General features: G+C 36.3%; 3 protein-coding genes across 7 annotated transcripts; 2 read left to right on the top strand and 1 right to left on the bottom strand.

Moving 5' to 3' along the window:
• The first annotated feature begins 556 nt into the window (after window positions 1–556).
• Window positions 557–9,089, top strand: LOC133682841 (uncharacterized). 3 transcript variants are annotated; one of them, XM_062106376.1, is made up of 15 exons: window positions 557–989; window positions 1,245–1,339; window positions 1,433–1,546; window positions 1,849–1,953; window positions 2,092–2,163; window positions 3,778–3,890; window positions 4,279–4,410; window positions 4,941–5,009; window positions 5,382–5,469; window positions 5,588–5,659; window positions 5,750–5,850; window positions 6,859–6,976; window positions 7,668–7,727; window positions 7,840–7,950; window positions 8,490–9,089. In XM_062106376.1, exons 1-15 carry the CDS (start codon window positions 893–895, stop codon window positions 8,601–8,603), a joined length of 1,461 nt encoding a protein of 486 aa, XP_061962360.1. In that variant the 5' UTR covers window positions 557–892; the 3' UTR covers window positions 8,604–9,089. The 3 variants fall into 3 exon arrangements, with proteins under 3 accessions (XP_061962360.1, XP_061962362.1, XP_061962361.1); XM_062106378.1 differs by having other exon boundaries at window positions 1,235–1,339; XM_062106377.1 differs by lacking the exon at window positions 1,849–1,953.
• Window positions 9,090–9,726: 637 nt separating this feature from the next.
• LOC133682783 (uncharacterized) lies at window positions 9,727–14,406 on the top strand. The gene is made up of 15 exons (XM_062106303.1): window positions 9,727–9,826; window positions 9,923–10,020; window positions 10,103–10,216; window positions 10,401–10,505; window positions 10,595–10,666; window positions 10,819–10,931; window positions 11,030–11,161; window positions 11,647–11,715; window positions 12,015–12,102; window positions 12,256–12,327; window positions 12,424–12,524; window positions 12,866–12,983; window positions 13,284–13,343; window positions 13,461–13,571; window positions 13,682–14,406. The coding sequence occupies exons 1-15, from the start codon at window positions 9,727–9,729 to the stop codon at window positions 13,796–13,798; spliced, it is 1,470 nt and encodes a 489-aa protein (XP_061962287.1). The 3' UTR covers window positions 13,799–14,406.
• On the bottom strand, window positions 14,180–18,701 carry LOC133682782 (LRR receptor-like serine/threonine-protein kinase RPK2). 3 transcript variants are annotated; one of them, XM_062106299.1, is made up of 3 exons: window positions 14,855–18,701; window positions 14,611–14,751; window positions 14,180–14,487 (listed from the first exon to the last, which is right to left on the bottom strand). In XM_062106299.1, the coding sequence occupies exon 1, from the start codon at window positions 18,462–18,464 to the stop codon at window positions 15,264–15,266; it is 3,201 nt and encodes a 1,066-aa protein (XP_061962283.1). In that variant the 5' UTR covers window positions 18,465–18,701; the 3' UTR covers window positions 14,180–14,487; window positions 14,611–14,751; window positions 14,855–15,263. The 3 variants fall into 3 exon arrangements, with proteins under 3 accessions (XP_061962283.1, XP_061962286.1, XP_061962284.1); XM_062106302.1 differs by having other exon boundaries at window positions 14,611–14,701; XM_062106300.1 differs by having other exon boundaries at window positions 14,611–14,678.
• Between the last annotated feature and the right edge of the window lie 2,008 nt (window positions 18,702–20,709).

The raw sequence follows: 20,709 nt of genomic DNA, 5'->3' as shown, positions 1-20,709 counted from the left end.
TATTTAAAATATTTGTATTAAAACATTTTCCTTTCATAATATTCTGATATTTTGTTTAAGTTGAATTACTTTAAATTAAAGATCTATTTAATTTTGACTATTTAGAAATATTTTAAATTTTAAAATTATATTTGTTTGACATTATGTTTGTATTACATAATTTATAGTTAATTTATTTTAAATTTAAATTATATATATATATATATATATATATATATATATATATATATATATAACCCTACGACATATATTCTCATAATTGAAACATTTGATTTCAATTAAAAATTTAAAATACTTATCGAAACATAATTGACATATATTCTCATAATTGTCTCGATCGAGTCCCTCTACAGTAAAAATCAGAAACTGAAATCCCCCCCCCCGGTAAAGGACGAGTAGGTTACAGCCTTTGTCGGGCCTGTTTTACGTTACTGTTGAGCTGCTGTTTTATTTTTTATTTTTTCTTGTTTTACATTATTTTTAATTTCTGTAAATATTATCTTGAAATATTTATAAATACAAATAATTTAAAAGATAAGCTCCTGACACATTTGCAATGAAAGTTAATGGCCTAAGCAAAGTGAAGTGTGTATGAGAAACTGGCAAATTAATTATCAAAACTGAAAGAAACCGAAACATACCAACCCCTTGGTTTTTTTCGCCTTTGATTCCAAAGCCAAAGCCAAAGCCAAAGCCAAAGAAGAAATAGAAGGAGAAAAAAATCCTATTCTTTGCTTATATGCACATAATCTCCTTAGCTTGACACTATCTTCTTTCTAAAATACCCCAACACTTGTAGTATATATATACAGGTTAGGGGTGTAAAACAAGGCAGGTTTTTTTTTTTTGTTTGTTTGAAGAAGGGTTGGATTTGTTTTGGTTTTGAGGGAGAATGGAGAGGAATAAGAAAGAGGTGATCAGACTGGAAAGGGAATCAGTAATCCCAATTCTGAAACCAAAGCTCATCATGACCTTGGCCAACCTCATTGGTATGTTTCTGTTTCATCTCTTTCCTTAGTTTTTCTTTATTTATATATGGAGTAGAATTATGGGTTGCCTTTGTTTTCTCATTTTTTCTAATAGTTGGGTCCATTAGATTAGATTTCAGTTTGTTTCTGATGCGAAAGCGAAAGAAAGGGAATGTGAATGCGTTTTCTGTCTAATTTAATCAGAACAGGAAGAGGGTATGAGCTTAGCCTTTGCAGGTAACATTTGTCTGATTGAGTCTTTGAAGGTTTTTGCAGAACATGGCACTGACAGGGCGGAGTTTCTAAAACTATGTAAGAGAGTCGAGTACACCATACGAGCTTGGTATCTTCTGCAGTTTGAAGATTTGATGGTACTGGTTATTTTTTCATTGTGTTTATTCAAACTATGCATCGCAATAACTTCGTCAAATCAAGATGTTTTAACGTTCATATTGTGTCTCCAGCAACTGTATTCTCTCTTTGACCCTGTGTCCGGGGCTAAGAAATTGGAGCAGCAGAACCTATCTCCTACTGAAATTGATGTACTTGAACAGAATTTCCTAACTTACTTATTTGAGGTATTGCACTTGTTCTTCATGTCTTTTTTATGTTTCAGGTCAGGTGGGTGGGTGGGCTTGGACATGCATGGAATAAAAACACTATCATAAGAAAAGGATATTAGAGGTTGTAATGGTTAAGAAGGGAATAAGGATGGCCTTTTCTTTTGAAAAAGAAAAAAAGCTAGGACATTTTTGCAACTTTAAACTACAATCAATTCAAGAGAACCAAATTGGTTATTAAGCAAGACATGGCTAAGAATCAAACAAAGATGGGAATAAATCCACTGTAAACTCTAATTTCGTACTTGTTCTATAAAAAGGTGATGGATAAGAGCAACTTCAAGATAACAAGTGATGACGAGATTGAGGTTGCACTCTCTGGACAATATCTTCTAAATCTTCCTATCAAAGTTGATGAATCCAAGGTTTTTGATCCCATGCCTTTAAATAATTTCATTTATAAGAGATGCTTGCTTTTTTCAACATTTTTTGTGAGCATCCCATGGATATGTTCATTCATCTTCAAATCTTCCTGTTCCACCATCCTTTTTTTTGCTGTGCAGCTTGACAAGAAACTTTTGAAGACGTACTTTGCTGATAATCCTCATGAAAACCTCCCAGACTTTTCTGATAAGGTATTGCACTAAATTGAACATAAAACATCATGATCATTTAAAAACCTCTGCACACGACTGCCTTTGTGAGTATCAATCAACACAAATTTTCCCTGTTCTTGTGTTTGGGAGAAGGGGGATGCAGGGAATAATTTGATGACTGCCATCTCCAGTTATCTGATTCTTTGAGCTATGGTTTCTGTTTGTGGGATTTGTTGGTTTCTGTACATCGCTTTGCACATGCCCTTATCTGTTGGTAGCCTCTTGATACCTGTGCAGCATGTGAAATGGTCGGCTCCTGGTCACATGTCAAAACCTTCGAAAAGCACCCAAAAAGATGAAAAACACTATGGATAAGCACTAGCAACTGCATTATCAAACATTCCCTTATTATGCTTGCATGCAATTTTATTCAATATATTTGCCATTGCAACTTCTAAATTTCTTTGATTTTCTGCACCAGGGCTTGCACTTTGCACTTCACTTCAATTTTAGAAATAATTGACGCGAACTGTGAAAGTTTAAGGTTAACTAATATTTCTAAGTCTTATAAAAGCTTAAAAATATCTGAATCAGTTTTGGATAGCTATACCATGAAGAGGGATTGCACTCCTAGAGCCAATTCTTTCATGTGAATTTTGTTCTTAGCAATGCATCTTCATTGTCGCGTCTCAAACAGCTGACATGAGTTTCATTATTATCTTTTACGCTTAATGCTCCACTTTGCTCAAGTTTTGATCACTATCGTCCTGGAACATTGCCTAAACCAATTGAATTTACATTCCAGCAATGACATGTTGTAGCAACTTCCTAAATTCTAATACCATTACCTACATGGAGCATAATTTTGTGATTGACTTTGTTGTTGTCTTGGGTTGTGAAATAAAAGATAATTCTAAAACAGTTTCAGTTGTAAGTGTCCAAATATCTTCTCTGCTTCTGCCATTTTGCGCTATTTTCTTTTCTATATGAGAAATAAAGTCACTGTTTTTGGTACCAGAACCTGTTTCCTGGCCTTGCATAATGTCGGATCAGATGGAAATATTAGCTTTTAAGATCCTCAGATGATGATGTGACAGGCTCAGTTTAACTCCCGTGAACTCTTCCTCTTTTGTGAAATGAATCATCTTGTTTCTGAAATGCTAGTCCGGCAACAGGGAGTCATACTGTAACGAAAAAAATATCCAAAGCAATTTCAGTTTCAAGGATACCTTTTGTTTATCTATTTATGTATTTTGTAAAACTTTGGATGTATGGATCTATGCTCCTTAACTTTATTTTATGCTTATTGTCAAATAATTCATTTCAACTTGTTTGTGTCTTTATGAAGGTGATGGCTTTACTGGGTGACATAGGTTAGAGAATTTGGTTTCAGTTTTTCCTGATAACTAGAACCTTGATGAATGGTGCAGGTTAAGCCACCTGACCAGTATTGACCTATGTGATGCAATAAATTCCACAATGTATCAGACTCTGTCCCATATTATCGTGGTTGAATGCTCTTCACTGAATTGACATGTATTAAATGAAAGGCAGATAGGTTTTAAAGTGATAACTACAATACTTAAAATAGTTGTTTTCTTTTCTTATTATATGCCATTCAAGGAATCTAATCTTTATTATCACTTGTTTTAGTACATTATCTTTCGGCGTGGGATTGGAATTGATAAAACAACTGATTATTTTGTCCTGGAGAAAGTGGACATGCTCATTGGACGTCTTTGGGGATCTCTTTTAAGAGTAACTCGGTAAGCAATCTCCTGCCCATGATGTAAAAACTTAATTGTATCTAAGATATGACTGGACATAATTTTAGGGAGTCGAGATCTAAAATAGTTTGCATCTTTTTATATGCAAATGCATGAATGGTATTTACCCATATCAAATGAAATTAAAAAAATATCATTTTCTTAACAAGCTTTAATTGTTACCAGCAGCACTGTTGATCAAATAGCATGGACATATGCAATTGTTTGCCATTAATGTTCCTAAACTTGAAGTGACTGATTAAAAAGGGATATACAGCATGTGATTTACTTTCAATGAGAATACTGTTCCCTTCATGATTGGCAATCTAAATTGTTTTATTCATTCCTTTCCTTTTTTATTTCTTTCTGGGTTTTATGGTGCTTGCAGGCTAGACAAAATTTTCGCAAGAAAGCCAAGGGCGCATAAGAAAGATTTAAAGAAGAACGATGACCTTAACTCCGAAGAAGATCAGGATGATTTATTTGTCGAAAGAATCCGACTGGAAAAAATGGATTTAAGGTTATGTCATGTTTTATTAAAGAAATCTCTCTCTCTCTCTTTCTGTTTCTCTTCCACTCTCATGAACAGAAGTTTGAGAAAAGTGAAACTAAATGATCAGTACCTAGGAGTGTATTACATCTTTTCCGCATCATGTATTTTTTAATCTCTTTACTGACTCAAATATCAGTTAATTTCAATATAAATTGTAATTTAGTTCTGCAAGTATACTAAGTTGAGCCAAAAACAACATTCTGGTCAAGATGCTGGAATTTAAGCAAAAGTTGGAACCTTGAAAATCTTACACTAGATCTGTGTGTTGTTATAGGACCTTAATCATGGTTGCATTTATATTATCTAATAAGTTACTATGTCTTTTTTTGGGACAAAGTGGCAAAAAATGTTATAATGAATGACAAAAGGCATGTATTTTAGTTTTATACACTCAATGTCACAAACACCTGAGAAATGTGCTTTTTAAGTTGCATGTATTGAATCTCTTCTGGTTATCTTATGCCATGACATTCCTACTTCTACTTTGTCTCCTCCAGTGTTAAAAATTTGCTGAGACAGACTACAATACAAGAGCCTACATTTGATAGGATTATAGTCGTTTACAGGTTTGCTTATTCTCATTTATCAAGAAAATTATCAAAGGTGTGCTTCATATTATCCTTTAGGACCTGCATTCCTAAAAATCCTAGTTTTCACTTCGATATTTCATTTCATCATCTTTTAGACCTCTGTTAAGAAACCATTAAGGATCCAATTTGCAACTAACACTTGCACACACGTGCACATGCGCGCGCGCGCGCACACAATGTTATAAGGCAGAACATTTACCATAAATATCAAGGATGCTCATTAAGGATCTTTCCTTGTTATATGAAATCACGTAACTGTTTTTTTTTTTTATTATTAATCATGATATTTTTTTTTTATTATTATTAATCATGATATCTAATTTATTGACATGAATGGCAATTTTCCAGGAGAGCAGCTCCAAAATCAAAAACAGAACGAGGGATATACGTGAAACATTTCAAAAACATTCCAATGGCTGATTTGGAAATAGTTCTTGTGAGATATTAACTGCTTTCTGCTTCTCTTAGTTTTAATATTACTTTCTATTTGTTGCCCCATATTCAAGACATCCACTTTTGACTTCATGTTGAAACATCATTTCCTTTTTCAACAGCCTGAAAAGAAAAACCCAGGGTTAACTCCAATGGACTGGGTCAAGTTCCTGGTTTCTGCTGTAGTTGGGCTGGTGAGTTTTATGAATGAAGTTGCTTCAGTTGACTGCACTCTGGCTTTCAATCATTTTGTTCAAATGCACTCAACGTGTCTTTCTTTGCAGGTTGCTGTGTCTGGTTCAGTTGAGATGCCTAAGGCTGATCTTTGGGTCATTTTTGCTGTCCTTTCCACAGTTGTTGGTTACTGTGCTAAAACATACTTCACGTTAAGTCTCCCTCCCTCTCCCTCCCTCTCTCTCTATTCACTTTCTTCACCTTTTTAAATTCCTAGAATGTCCTTATGTGTTAATTTTTATCACTTTGCATGTGGCAAATTGGTTGTGCATCTAATGAATGGTTCGCTGGAAGATTTAGATTGCATTCTGCACATTCCTTGTTACATGTTATCATCCTTCTTTTCTTTCTTTGATTTCCCCTTTTCTTTTGGTTCTTACGGTGGCAAGAGCAGGACTCAAACTTGAGACCTGCCCACTGATGCGGGCCCGCTTAATAGATTTTTTAGGAGTGCATATTTTAGAAAGAAATGTTAACTTCAATTTTGTTATTTTAGTTTCCTTTTGGTTTTCCTATTTTATTTGTTTGGGTGCCGCACCATACCTAGATTGGCAGTTTTAAATGTTGAACATTGAAAGAAAAATTGAGATTTCTCTCAGAGAGGGGCGTCTCTAGTTTGTGATCTTGTTGGTGGTTCTACATCTCCCACTCTCCCAAATTTGATAAGGGTGAGTACCCTTTAGCTAAATGCCCACTGGTGGTATAATCTTATTTTGCTGTCCCATAACTGCTATTATGACCTATGCAGAATTTCATAAGGATTTGCAACAGTTTAAACCCGTGACTCAGCTTGCCAATTTAATTCAAATTGCTATTTTACCCTTGGCGTTTCATTTATGGAATGCTTTTGGGAGTGCACATAATTTGGTGTATGCACTCTGGCTGGAGGGGATTGACTTGTTGCAAATTCCCTCATTGATGCAATGCCAGGCTTGTGTTTATTCGGATAAGGCAATTTCTTTTTTCAGATTTTATACTCACCTTCACCTAATTTTTGCTGTTATTGTCGCTTCCCATTTCAAGATTATGTTTTCTTAGCTTGTCTCTCTCGTGGTGTGTTTCTTGATTTAAATGTCCTTCATTCCTTTCTTTTATTCCTTGAGTTTTTTCTTTTGCCAGTAATGACTGATGTGGCTATCGTTTTTTCAACTACATGCAGATTTCAGCAAAATATGGCTTCATATCAGAACTTAATAACACAGTCCATGTATGATAAACAACTAGATAGTGGAAAGGGCACTCTTCTTCACCTGTGTGATGATGTGATTCAACAGGAAGTGAGTTTCATACAACATGTTCACTTTTTTGCTCTTTGCAATAATTTCATTTTTGTTTTATTCAATGAGCTATATAATGTGTACAATGGTTCTACTCTCTTTTGAAGGAGATAGCTGTAACTATTCATAACATGCAGTTGACTAATTAATTTGTTTTTTGGTTATCCCTTTAAAATAACATTTCTTGTTCAGAGTTGGGAGAGGGAGTGGGAGTGGGGGAAAGGAGACTGGAGATTTATTCGTAATCAAGATTCAAACTATCACCTTTTCATTTACAAATTCTCAATTTTTTCATGTGGATGTGCTGTTTTAGTAGGATTAGATTATAATGATGCAATTACCTTTATCAGGCTTCTTGTGCTTCATATTCACTCATTTTAGATTCTGAGCATGTTTCTCGCTCATCATATATACAGATCTAGACGAGTCTTCTGTATGAATGTAGATGAAAGAAATGCCATTTTTTTTTAAAAAAAAAGTGAGAACCAAATTGATACTGAAGCGAGAATATTTGCAACCTGTGAACCCCATTTCTGTGAGGACAGAGAGTATACTCCAGAAATATTGAGGAATTGCTTCTGAAGATTTTTATGAAGTAATTGCTATCTTATATGTGAACAACATCCAGGATTGGGGATTGTCTTATAGTTAACTATGCACCAACAGATGCTTAAATTAACTCATTTTTTAGGTCAAAGAGGTTGTCATGTCCTTCTTTATATTGATGGAACAGGGCAAAGCTACTAGGCAGGTATGGACCACTCCATCCTCTTTCTTTCTTTTTTTTATTGCTCTTGATTATTGGAGGACAGAATCTTCCCTGCACCATTTTTTAGGTATAACTTTGTTATACTGTGAAACAGGATTTGGATTTGCGTTGTGAGCAACTGATTAAAGAAGAGTTTGGTGAGAGCTGTAATTTTGATGTGGATGATGCAGTTGAAAAGTTGGAGAAGCTGGGCATCGTTTCTCGGGTAAGAAACAGTTCTCCTGACTGAACTTGGTAGATCTAAATTGGAATTTGCAAATTTATCTTAGCTAAAATGAAAACTTTTCCGTGCACACGCTTACAACTGACGTTGACATCACTCACATATAGACATCCTATAAGGATCAGTTGGATAAGCAGGGCTTTTTTGCATCATCTGAATAAGCTGTTAAAAGATCCTGTTACCCAACCAAAGTCTTTCAATTTGTTGAGCCTGCAGATGGTTTTTATGGAGTTATACTAAAACATAGGACCATAGGGTAATGGACCTATATATATGAAAGATGATTGGATCAAAAGTTCCATTTGGTCAAGCATCAAACTGGACATGGTGCATTTGGAAGACACCTTTTTTAAAATCATGCACGCTAACAATGTCACGTCTAGTAATTTTTTGAATTTTAGAACATTTTTGCTATTGGATAAACCTACTCCTTGGACCAGGCATGAATTTTCTATGCTATCTTCTGTGTGCGCAAGTTGCTATCGGTTTCTTTTGATCAGGAAGTTAATTTTTGAATACAGGATTCTCTTGGACGATATTTTTGTGTTTCGCTAAGACGTGCTAATGAGATTATTGGCACCACAACTGAAGAGCTCGTTCTCAAGGCACAGCAGGGTGTTATGACTAATCCTTGATGCTGTCCGTGGAAAGATGCGTTTTCCTATCCACCACCTGTTTCAATCCAGCCTCTTTCTAGGTCTAATAGCTCAAATAGTTATCTGCAGTTGTCAGCTGTGCTTACAAGCATCGCAGGTCAGAACTTGGATGTCCTATTTTACTTGACTGCTTTCCACGCTATTTCGAGCTCCAGTTTCCTTTTTCATCAATGCAAGTTAGAGACGCGAACCGAAGAACTCCTCTGGGGAGGGAGGACATGGGGTGCCAGTGGTGCCTGGAGCTCATTGGCGCTTCAGTTCTGTTAATATTTGTAAATGTTGAATGCATGCGACTTCTCAAATCCCGAGGAAGGAAGTTTTTGCACTTGGTTTCGGCTTTTGTTGAAGGCTATTTATACTTGCTCACAAAACCATTGTGGGCTTAAATACTTTCATGGTGCTTGGTTATTGTCTTCGCGGCCATCTGCATATAATTCAAGTAAAAGATGAACGAAATTTCCTTCTAAGTTTGGTCTTTCCTTTTATTACATTTGGGTATCGGAAAAACTGAATATGGCACAAAATTCATCATCAATTGATCTGAAACGCCAAATATTTATCCTTGTCATCCGAGAATAATCGGTGAAAAAAATGATTTACTAACAAATTTTTACACTGAATTTTCAGACATATAATCAGAAATTTGTTTAACTTTTTTTCGAATATAGGATTGTTGTTCAACAGAGTGTAACACGCATCAAGCAAAATCATGTAGTAAAACACTAGTCATGAGTGGTCGTTACTAAATCCGGTTGCAATATATATATATATATATATAGATAGATAGGATATTTCGAGTCAGGTTACGCTTATCGTATTATATCGTGAGAACAGAGCTTGCAAAACGCAGCTATTCCCTCAAACTATAGACCATTTTCACGTTACCAGCTAAACCACCAAGATAGTTAAGTACCAAATATCTAATCTAATGTTACGACAGAATCCTCAAAACAAAAGGGACAAGTGGCCGGCAAACATTTTCCCGCCGAAGAGAGCGGGCGTTGGCATTCATTCTCCAACCCCTTAGATTTAAAGATATATAATTAATTAAGGCATTCGTTTATCAAATAGAATATATTGTTTATCTCTAATCATAGTCATAATGGGGAAGAAGAAGAAGAAAGACATAATACACTTGGAGAAGGAATCTGTGATTCCAATTCTCAAGCACAAGCTTATTGCTGCCTTAGCAAACCGCATTAGTATTGGTCTGTTTAATTCAATTTCCCATCTTTTTTTTTCCTTATCAATGCAATGCATGGATGCATGGATTCCAATTTGGGTTGGTTCATTCACAGAACGTAGCAGATCTGATGTTGATGAGTTCCTGAAGCTCTGCCAGAGAGTTGAATACACAATTAGAGCTTGGTACCTTCTGCAATTTGAAGATCTCATGGTAACATTATTAATTGGTGAATATGTTATAGAACTCAAATCTTTAGTTTGTTTCTCTAAAGAAATTTGCCTTTGGTGATCAGCGATTGTATTCCTTCTTTGAGCCTAATCATGGTGCTAAAAAACTGGAGCAGCAGAATCTCACTCCTGAAGAAATTGATGTTTTTGAACATAATTTCTTAGCCTCCTTATTTCAGGTGTGTATTGCCCGCAACTACACTTCAAAGATTTAAGAACAAAAAACAGAAAATGGCACGATTCCAAACCGGCGTCCAGGGCACTTTCCCACCTCTTTCTAGCAAAGAAAAATAATGTAAAAATCGTAACCAATACCTGAATCTAGCACGTACTTTTCATGATTTAGTTGTTTCTTTCTTGCAGGTGATGGAAAAGAGTAATTTCAAAATTGCAACTGATGAGGAGATTGAAGTTGCACTCTCTGCACAATATCGGCTTAATCTACCAATTGTGGTTAATGAAAATAAGGTCCATCTGTGCTCCGGCCTCTTACGCACACATCTACACGTGGCTAGTTTAGAAGTTTGATGATATTGTAATGGCATTCTTGAATGCAGCTTGACAAGAGGCTTTTTACAAGTTACTTTGCAGCGCATCCTCAGGGTGACCTTCCATGCTTCGCTGATAAGGTAAATGCTAAATTCTGGCTTGAATATTTCTGAGATATAAGGGATTTTCATTCTCTTTCTTTAAATTTTTATGTTTGATGATTTCATTTTTTGAGTAAAGCAATTTTTTCCCACAACCTCACGACAAAGAATCATTGCTTATTTTTTCGTAGTTCATAATCTTTCGACGCGGCTTTGGAATTGATCATTTGAATAGTTACTTTATCATGCCGAAGATAAATACCATCATTTCCCGTTTCTGGAGATGTTTTCTAAAAGTAACAGGGTAAGTAGATGTTTGCTTGTATTATATGCAAGAAAACATTGATTTTCAAGCTTGGTTCTTTATTTTCCCTAATACGAACTTTAATTTTCTGTTTGTAGGTTAAAAAGACTTTTCTTCAGAAAGCGAAATGCGCATATTACCGAAGTTCCAAAATCTATTGAAATCAGCATGGATGACAGTGATGAAGGTTTATATGTTGAACGAATCCGCATCGAGAAAATAAAACTCAGGTTAAGAACTGGAAGTTAAGTCTGAATTTGATTTATCAATCGGTTTAAGTTATTTGCAACCGGGACTCTTCATGTGCTTCTATTTTTCATATTTTTGGCTAATATCTGAAGCAATAACATAATATAAACATTCTAAATAAATTCTGAGAAGCAAGAAGGAATATGCAACAGAAGCTACCTTGGGCTTATATATTGTTCTATCTGTATTCTCTCGGTAGTTATGCTAACATTGGATGGCACAAGGTGCAGTGGCATTTTGTTTTCCTTAATCTGTGTAATAATAGATGAAGTGAGGATTCTATTTCAGTTATACCCATTAATGGATATAAATAAATGCGTTGTGATTGCTGAATCTTCTGAACATTTAAGAGAATGAATGAACGATTGCTCTGATCGCCTGGAAGGAGCACATATTTTGCTGAAGTTACTTTCTAGATTTCTGATGATTCTTGCTGATTTTTGTCATTTCTCTTCTTTTCCTGCAGCATATCTAATCTCCTGGGTAAGGTTACAATCCAAGAACCTACATTTGATCGAATAATTGTTGTTTACAGGTGTATTCATCATATACATTCTTTCTCCTGTTTTGTTTGTTCAATTCTGAGCAATGGTCAGGGTGGTTGTACAGAACCATATTCCTCAGTTACTAATAATCAATTTGCGCTGTTTCTCATTGTTAGTGTGAGCATGAGAAGTAAGAACGAGAAAATCATTCTTACATAACTAGTAAATTAGGACTAGCATGAAGATTTTGTTTATCCTAATTAGTTCACTTAATTTACGTTCTTCTATTACAGTTTTAAGAGAGCATGAAGAATGAATCATTGTTGTTTAAAAGAACGTAAATCTGCAGGCGAGCGAGTGCCAAAAAAGAAATAGCACGGAATATTTATGTGAAGCATTTTAAGAGTATTCCAATGGCTGATATGGAGATAGTACTTGTGAGTTCCCTGTTCACTTGCAGTATTTTTGTTATCATCATCATTGTCATCGTATTTGTTTGGGGGGCGGGGGCGGGGGCGGTGGGAGGGGGCTAGGAGCTTCTCAGAAATGTTTCTGAATATTGACCTTGTGCTGGAACTCTCCTTTAACAGCCAGAAAAGAAGAATCCTGGTTTAACTCCAGTGGATTGGGTTAAGTTCATTGTTTCTGCTGTGATTGGACTGGTCAGTCTTAGCATATCCGTGAATTGAATGAATACCCTTTTCTTTGTTTTGACCTTCTGGTCACGTTAGCCTTGCGTTCTTTTTTTCATTTTGCAGATTACTGTAATTGGTTCGCTTAGCAATCCTAAAGCTGATATCCGGGTGATTCTCGCTATCCTGACATCAGTGGTTGGTTACTGTGTTAAAACATACTTCACGTTAAGTGTCTTCTTCTTTATAATCCTTGTCATTCTTGTAGTCATAGAGAATCGGTATCCATACAGAATTTCTACTAAGCAAGCATTCAGTAAAAATGTTATGTGCTGAGGCAATCTCTCATCCGATAGGCATGGGAGGAATTTATTTAGAATTCTTGCCCATAATGCTTATTGACCTTACTTTACAGTGGGACTTTCTCAGAGACAGAAGGAACATTGAAGAACGACTAGGGTGGTCAACTGATTAGGAAATATCTGGTGCAATAGGATCTATGCCATACATTCATTCCAAGGCCATGAGCAATTTAGTTATGAAGGCTAACCTTTTTAGTTTCCTGCAGATTCCAGAATAACTTGGTTTCATATCAGAGCTTAATCACACAGTCTGTGTATGACAAACAACTGGACAGTGGAAGGGGTACTCTTCTTCACTTGTGTGATGATGTGATTCAACAGGAAGTAAGTTTTTGGCTAATCAATTAATAATTTATATCCAAATTTACCAAGTCGTAATTTCTGAAAGATTCTAGTACGTTTAGTCTTTGAGTTTTGAATCTTTGTGCACAACTAAAATTTTCAAGAGCTCTGATCTCAATGGAAATTGCACAGAACCAAAAAACTTATCATTCTGCCACCTTTCTTGTGCAAAGACAGCAGCATTCTTGTTGAAAATTATTTTACAACAATAACTAGCAGTTTTGAAAAACAATGGTTAGGTTCTATATAATGCTAACAGAACCCAATAATTTGAATGTGCAGGTAAAAGAGGTGATTGTTTCATTCTTTATCTTGATGGTACAAGGAAAAGCCACTAGACAGGTACAGATTACCTTACAGTAGATTGTTTCCTCTCCTTGCTTTTATGATCTCTGTATGTTGTGAGATTCCTTAGAGCAGGGCGTTGCTGGTTCATAACTTTGCATTGATCTGAAATAGGAACTTGACCAGCGTTGTGAAGAACTCATTACTGAAGAATTCAATGAAAAATGTAATTTCGATGTGGATGATGCGCTTCAAAAGTTGCAGAAGTTAGGAATTGTTGCTAAGGTGAACTTTTTTTTTTTGTTTTCAAATTAGTTGAGACATCATTCTATCAGTGCGTTTCCCAGATATAATTTTCGGTAATTCAATAATTGACAAGAGAAAGTTGAACTCAGGATCCTGCCGGAAAGTACGCATGCACAGACTTGAAGCATGCTAATGAGATAATCGGAACCACAACAGAGGAGTTGGTGCTTAAAGCCAACCAAGGTGATAGCAGTTTTGGACGCTGAGGCGGAAGTGAAGCTCTTCTGATATTTGAGAAATCTAAAGAATCGATGTACTAGGCTAGCTACCTGATCATTTGGCTCACAAGTTTCTTCATGCATGCCAAACTCAGGTGCCAACTTTGGCGTCCTTTTTTCCTTGGGGGGTTTAAAAACTTCCCTAAACATTAAAATGAATGTTTCATACTTTAGGCATTAAAAAGAAACGAAAGGAAAACCAGAAATCTCCATGGCAGTCAAGTTTGAATTTGAGCTTCAAATACCATACAGCGGTTTCTTCCGACCACCATACTAGTTAGGATAGCCAGCACCGGAAGCATGATTCTCTTCAGATTGTTTTCGATGTATGTGAGGTGGTTGAATTGGCAAGATGGAAATGGTGTCAACTTTTCTAAGTGTGCTTGAATTTCCAGATCTCATTAAATGATTATAAACAAAGGGGATGAAAATATTTCAGCAAACCCACCACACAGAGCTATGTGTGCATAATTCATCACAAGAAATGATTTTAGTTGAGCACTAACCAACCACATGCTATCAATTGACTTGTACCAATTGAAAAAAAGACAATCCATTCCTTCATACTATGACCATTCTGTAAAGACAAGAACTCTGTACAATGCTCCCATTTGTGTACCTCGCGTCACAGTTGAAGGTTCCGTATGCTTTACTACCTCAAAAGGCTGTGAAGTTTTCTGCAAAAAAATAAAAAAGGATGGTGATTTTTTTTCAATAGGTTAAGGGGATGAAAATCAAGAGTGTTCAAACTACTTGGAGTACAGAAAAATATTAAAGCGATGAGATCAAGAACACCATACCCAACATTAATTCTGGAGATGATCGTCGAACCATAATCCAGGCAACAAAAGTTCGAAGGGAGCGTCACCTGTAAACAACCCAAACCAAAATCTGACACGAGGTTAATCCTAGATTTTAGTTCCCGAGACTTTGATGCATGCCTGGTAGAATCAGAAAATCTTGGATTTGTCATCATTGCAGAAGGCTTGGTTTAAAATAAAAAAAAAGCACCCGATGGACAAAAAAATCAAGAAAGTGACTCACCTCAAGATATGTGTGATGCCCCATATCCCACATGCGTTGTGAGGAATTTGAATGGTATATAAATAAGCACCTATGCACAATACTGAGTTGGCTTAATGGAGTCTAGTCAGTCTAGGATTCTATAGGTGGCTCTCACCCCCTCTGAGGGTGTATAGCACTTTGTCCTAATTCTGTCAGGTATAAGCAGCAGCAATGTCTGGCTGTCTGCCCATCTCCCTCCCGTGTTGGAAGCCTGAGATCCTTTCAGGAATTGCTGTTACAGTTTCTCCAGGTCCCACTTCAGAGATGGCAGCACTGAAAGTAAGTCAACTGTGCTTCAGGATTTTATCTATTCCAGTTTCTCAAGAACCTGCTTCATCGATGGCAACACTGATTGTAACTGAGTCTGCAGTGCATCTTGAAGCAAGCTTCATGGTTTTAGTTGTTTCAGTTTTTCAAGGACCTGCTTCATGGATGGGCGCACTGAAAGTGAGTCTACCGTGCAGCTTGAAGCAAGCTTTAACATTCCCAACAAATTCTCATTAGGTCCTGTTTCCCACAGTTCTGGCGCGAAGAGCTCTGAGGAGCGTCTCTCCTTGATCAACAACTTGGCCCAAGCAACAATATTGAAACCGTTACCATACTCAGAAAATGATGGATCAAGAGACTTCTTCCCTGACATCAATTCCAACAACACAACCCCAAAGCTATAAACATCTGACTTGTCAGATACCCTGCACGTGGTTGCATATTCTGGTGCAACATACCCAAATGTGCCTGCTACATCAGTAGTGGCATGGGTCTGAGAAACTTCTAAAAGTTTGGCCAACCCAAAGTCAGACAGATAGGCGTTAAGCTCCTCATCCAACAGGATGTTACTAGGCTTGATGTCACGATGAAGAATGCGGGGTGCGCATGAGTAGTGGAGGTAGGCTAGAGCTTGTGCAATATCAAGAGCTATCTTGTGAATCACTGGCCACTGTACATTTGTGTCTGGCCTGTCATGTATGAAGGTTTCAAGGTTTCCACCAGAAAGATAGTTGTAAATTAAGAACATTTCAGCCTCTGCCACATAATATCCAATCAGAGTCACAAGGTTCTTGTGTCGAATTCTGCCCAATGTTATGATCTCTGCATCAAACTGTTGAATGCCTTGAAATCTGCCAATGGAGAGCCTCTTTACGGCTATGAAGTAACCTGGGACCAATTCAGCTTTGTAAGTTGACCCAAAGCCACCTGTACCTATCAGGTTTCTCATACTGAAATTCCCAGTAGCTCTGACCACACTATCATAAGTCAATTCAGCCGGAGCATCTGCAAAAGTCACAACTACTTTTCCCCTCAAGCTAGAGAGTCTCCAAGACTTTTTCTTGCCATAAAAACTGAACAAAACTACAACCAATGATACACAGAGTACAACTGAAGCAGAAGTCACCACTGCAATCAAAAAGGATTTCTTTCTGTGATTGCGCCATTTTCCATCTCCATGTGACAGCTGAACCTCTCCAGGTGGTGTGTTGGAGGATTGATCCAAGCACTTATCCAAAAAAATATTCCCTCTAAACCAATCACAATCAATTGGGTGTTGAAGGTGGGGTATATGACCAGAGAGGTTATTGAAAGAAACGTTTAGGACAACGAGACTGGAAATATTCGAGAAAGGTGGAGGTATCTCCCCAGAAAGATCATTGTTATTGAGTAACACAATCTCCAGGTTCTTAGCGCTCGTCAAACTCACAGGTATAGATCCTGTTACAGCATTATGAGAAAGATCCAAAACTGTAAGAGAGGACAATTGACCGAATTCAGATGGAATTTCTCCTGTTAAATTGTTCATTCCAAGAAGAACTGATTTCAGAAACTTCAAATTTCCCAACTCATTAGGAAGAGAACCAGAGAGTCTGTTTCTTCTCAAGTCTAAACATCGAAGCATTCTCAAGTTGCCAATACTGGGAGCTAGAAAACCACTGATCTCATTATCTGCTGCTTCAAATTCCCTTAATGGTAGACAATTGAGAAGCATATCTGGTATCTCACCTGACATATGGTTCGTACTCAAGTTAACAGAGAAACTCAGCAGATCATTACAGTTTGAAACTAGTTTACCAGGAAGAGACCCGGTAAACCCGTTACTACTCAGTAACAATCTGTATGAAGTTCTATTTTTACTCACCAAGAATTCTTCTCCCACCGAGAACAAAGGCAATGAACCGACAAAATGATTCCAACTGAAATCATGGACAATCACGAAGTCTGCACCGGCCATGGACCCCAAAAGGGTATGGGAACCCCAAAAAGGAATGTTAGCGTATGCAATCTGTATATCCTCCACATAAAAAAAATTAGGATCTTGACCATAAGAGATTATGCTAGTATCACAACTGCCCTTTCCAAAAGTTGGAACAGCACCGGATATGTTATTCTGACTAACATTGAAATAAATCATGCAAGGAACTTGCAGCTGCATAGGCAGGTCACCAGTCAAATAATTAGAACTCAGATCCAAGAAAGTAAGGTTCTTGCACATCACCAGCCCCTTTGGCACAACACCTCTGAGAGAATTCTGCCCCAAATGCAAAACTCTCAGCGAGCACGAGTCGCTCCAATTGTCAGGCAGCCGCCCATCAAGATTGGCCCTAGGCGCCCACAAAATCTGCAAACTCGGAAGCATCAACACCTCCTGAGGAACACCCCCTTCAAAAGCATTGAATTCTAATCTAAAACCATCCAAGCTACCACCAGTCCCCGCATTATCACCAACAAAATTACTTGAATTAGTCAATACAAGAACAGACAGTTTCCTGCAATAACCCAACTCCTTGGGGATGGTCTGAGTCAAACTGTTAGTAGAAACATCAAGAACACGAAGTTCCGGAAGCTGACCTATCTCTGCTGGAATGGGACCTTGTAGAATGTTCCCATCAAGCAACAAAGTCCTCAAGTTCTTGCAATGACCAATATCCTTTGGAATATTATTTTCCAAGAGATTATTAGAAAGCTTCAAGTGCCTTAAAAACAAGCACTTACTTGAACTAACAAGTTGCATTCCACCAGTCAGCCTATTATTCGACAAATCAATAACTCTCAACTTTCCAAAACCAATCAAAGTAGCAGGGATATCACCAGTGAAAGAATTAAAAGACAAATTAAGGAAGCGAAGAGAGTGAAGGTCAGTGCTTATCTGTTGAGGAATCTTGCCCGAAAAATTGTTCCCTTGAAGCTCCAAAACCTCCAAGAAGCTCAGCTTGGCGATACTACCAGCTGGGATCTCACCGGAAAAACAGTTGTGAGAAAGGACAAGAGTTCGCAGGTAGGGCAAGTTTTGGATGGACTCCGGCAGAGTTCCAGAAAGGCGAGTAGTGGAAGTGCCAGAGAAGTTCAAAGCTATAACTACTACTTCTGTAGTAGTGTTAGAAGATTTTTGACAGGTGACACCATACCAGGTGCAGTAATCAGGGTTGGTAGTCAGGTTCCAGGAGGAGAGAAGATTTGAAGGGTCCCCGAGAATTGAATTCTTGAAACTTAAGAGAGTACCACTAGCTGAGTCATTAAAAGAGAGAGCTTCAGCTGAAAATGTTGCTGCTAAGCCACCAACCAAGAGAAACCAGGCTGCTGCTGCTGCTACTACCATTGTTGACTTTTGAATGATTTTACAGATTTGAAGAAGAGATGGGATGGGATTGATTGTTGGATGGATCTAGAAGAAGTGGGGAGCCGGGGAGAGCAAGATGATGAAGAAGAAGAACTCTAGTCTACTCCCTTCTTCGCAGGAACAAGACAAGAAAAGCCGGCGTAAGCCACGGGGTTGGCTTTAGTTTTGTTTCTGTACTTTAATACCTTGTTTTCTTGTCTTTGCTTTGTCACCCGACATGCATCGCTACCATCTCCTAATTTGAAATTGGTCAAAAAAAAGTTTCAAAAAGAAAATTTCAATAGCCTTTGGATTTGGATAATCAATCCCATTTATATCCTCACTACTGTTTAATTAATCGCTGGTTTTAAAAAAATAACCATAGACGTTAGGGTTGAAGTAGAAGTTCTTTTTTAACAATAATAAAATATTTTTTATTTAGAAATATATTAAAATTTATTTTTTAATTTTTTAAAATTTATTTTAACACCGACATATATTATATATGATATAAAAAAATAATTTAAAATTAAAAAATTAAATTTTTTGTATGTGAGTAATTAGATAATGCAGGAGTAATTGATACGGGCAAATTATTAGAGATGATGACATGTACGACAAAATCCATAGCACCTCAGTCATAGAATTTGATCAATGTTCATATCAAGGTCTTCAATTCTATTTGCAATTTTGCACTCATTGATACTTGCAATTTGTTTGTTTGTTTTCCTATCAATTCTCTGTTTGTCACTCACAGGACAGGACTGCATGCAAGTCGTCGATAGGCAGTGAGGAACGGCACCTGGAAAAAGCTCCTGGTTTTGTCTCTGTTTCATTCTGCTCTTTATGAGGCCATAGCTTCAATAAACAATGATGGTAGCCAAGGAGGTGCTGTCGTCTACTTTTTTATTTTTTATTTTAAAATTTATATTTATTTTTTAAAATTTTTGATACAATTGTTGCGGATCTTCCTAGCTAAACTCTTGTTGAGGTAGGAATTGAGCAAATGTTCTTGTGTTTGCTGTAAGGCTATTTATTGTAATTGTGATTGTTTTTCTTGTTAAAATATATTAAAATAATATTTTTTTATTTTTTAAAAGTTACTTTTAAAATTCATGCATTAAAATGATTCTATATATATATATATATATATATATATATATATATATATTAAAAAAAAATGGATTGACTTGCGTTTCCAAAGAAACTTGTAATGGTACGGCGGTATTTTTTTATTTAAAATATATTAAAATTATTTTTTTATTTTTAAAATCAAGATATAAAAATCATAAACAAAACAAAGAAAAATTCAAATTTTTCTAAGAAAAATTAATTTTTAAAACAGCTTTCAAAAGCACGAATTTTCTGCGTTCAAATCATCCATAAGTGTACTCAAAATGTTCCTCCTTGTTTGCATTATAAATCATCATCTTACGTGAAGAAGAGAGAGAGAGAGAGAGAGAGAGAGAGAGAGAGCATCTGGAGAGGCTTTGGCAGTTAAGAAATAGATGCGATTGAGCGTCGAGATGTCTGCGTATGAAAGGACTTTCTGTGACTGTGATTTATCCTTGACTGGAAGGAAGCCTGTTGGATCGAAATGATTGCAGCTATCCTGCCTTCCTTTTCATTTGACTATTTGAGTCCCTCTTCCCAATAAAAACTCTGTGGCTTCAAGGTATTTTCTGTCTACTTTCATGGCTCCAAGAACTAAAATCTCACATTTTAACATTCTCATTCCTTTTTATTTTATTTCTATAAGTATTCACAATTTATTGTTTTCTTGCAGGTTTATTTCTTTTTCTTGCAGATTTGCACTCACGTTTATAGCTTTATAATAGATGGTTGGTTTACTGTAATTTTTTAAAAACTTTTATTTTATTTGATTATAATATTTTCTTATGCGAAGCCATCAAGCCTGTGAATCAGCCGGCAAGTGTTATTTTAGGTTGGTGCAGATTTTTTTATTTTATTTTTATAATTAAAAATTTTAATATTTAATATCAAGGACAAACAAACTTTATAATTTATTTTAACTTCTTTTCTTTGAAGTTATTTTAATCTCATAATTAAAGTTATAAATTTGACAAGTTAACTTGAATTAAATCAAATTATTTTTTTATTTGTTCTATAATGTTATCTCGGTCTTATGATCTGAGTCATAATTTTTGATAGATTGACTTAAATTGTTTTTTATATTTTTTATTGATTTTTTTAATTTTATTCTTCAATATTAGACTGATTGAAG

The sequence above is a fragment of the Populus nigra genome, chromosome 2 (assembly GCF_951802175.1).
Source record: "Populus nigra chromosome 2, ddPopNigr1.1, whole genome shotgun sequence".
NCBI classification, from domain to species: Eukaryota; Viridiplantae; Streptophyta; class Magnoliopsida; order Malpighiales; family Salicaceae; genus Populus; species Populus nigra.
This window is presented reverse-complemented; position numbering and strand designations above follow the sequence as displayed.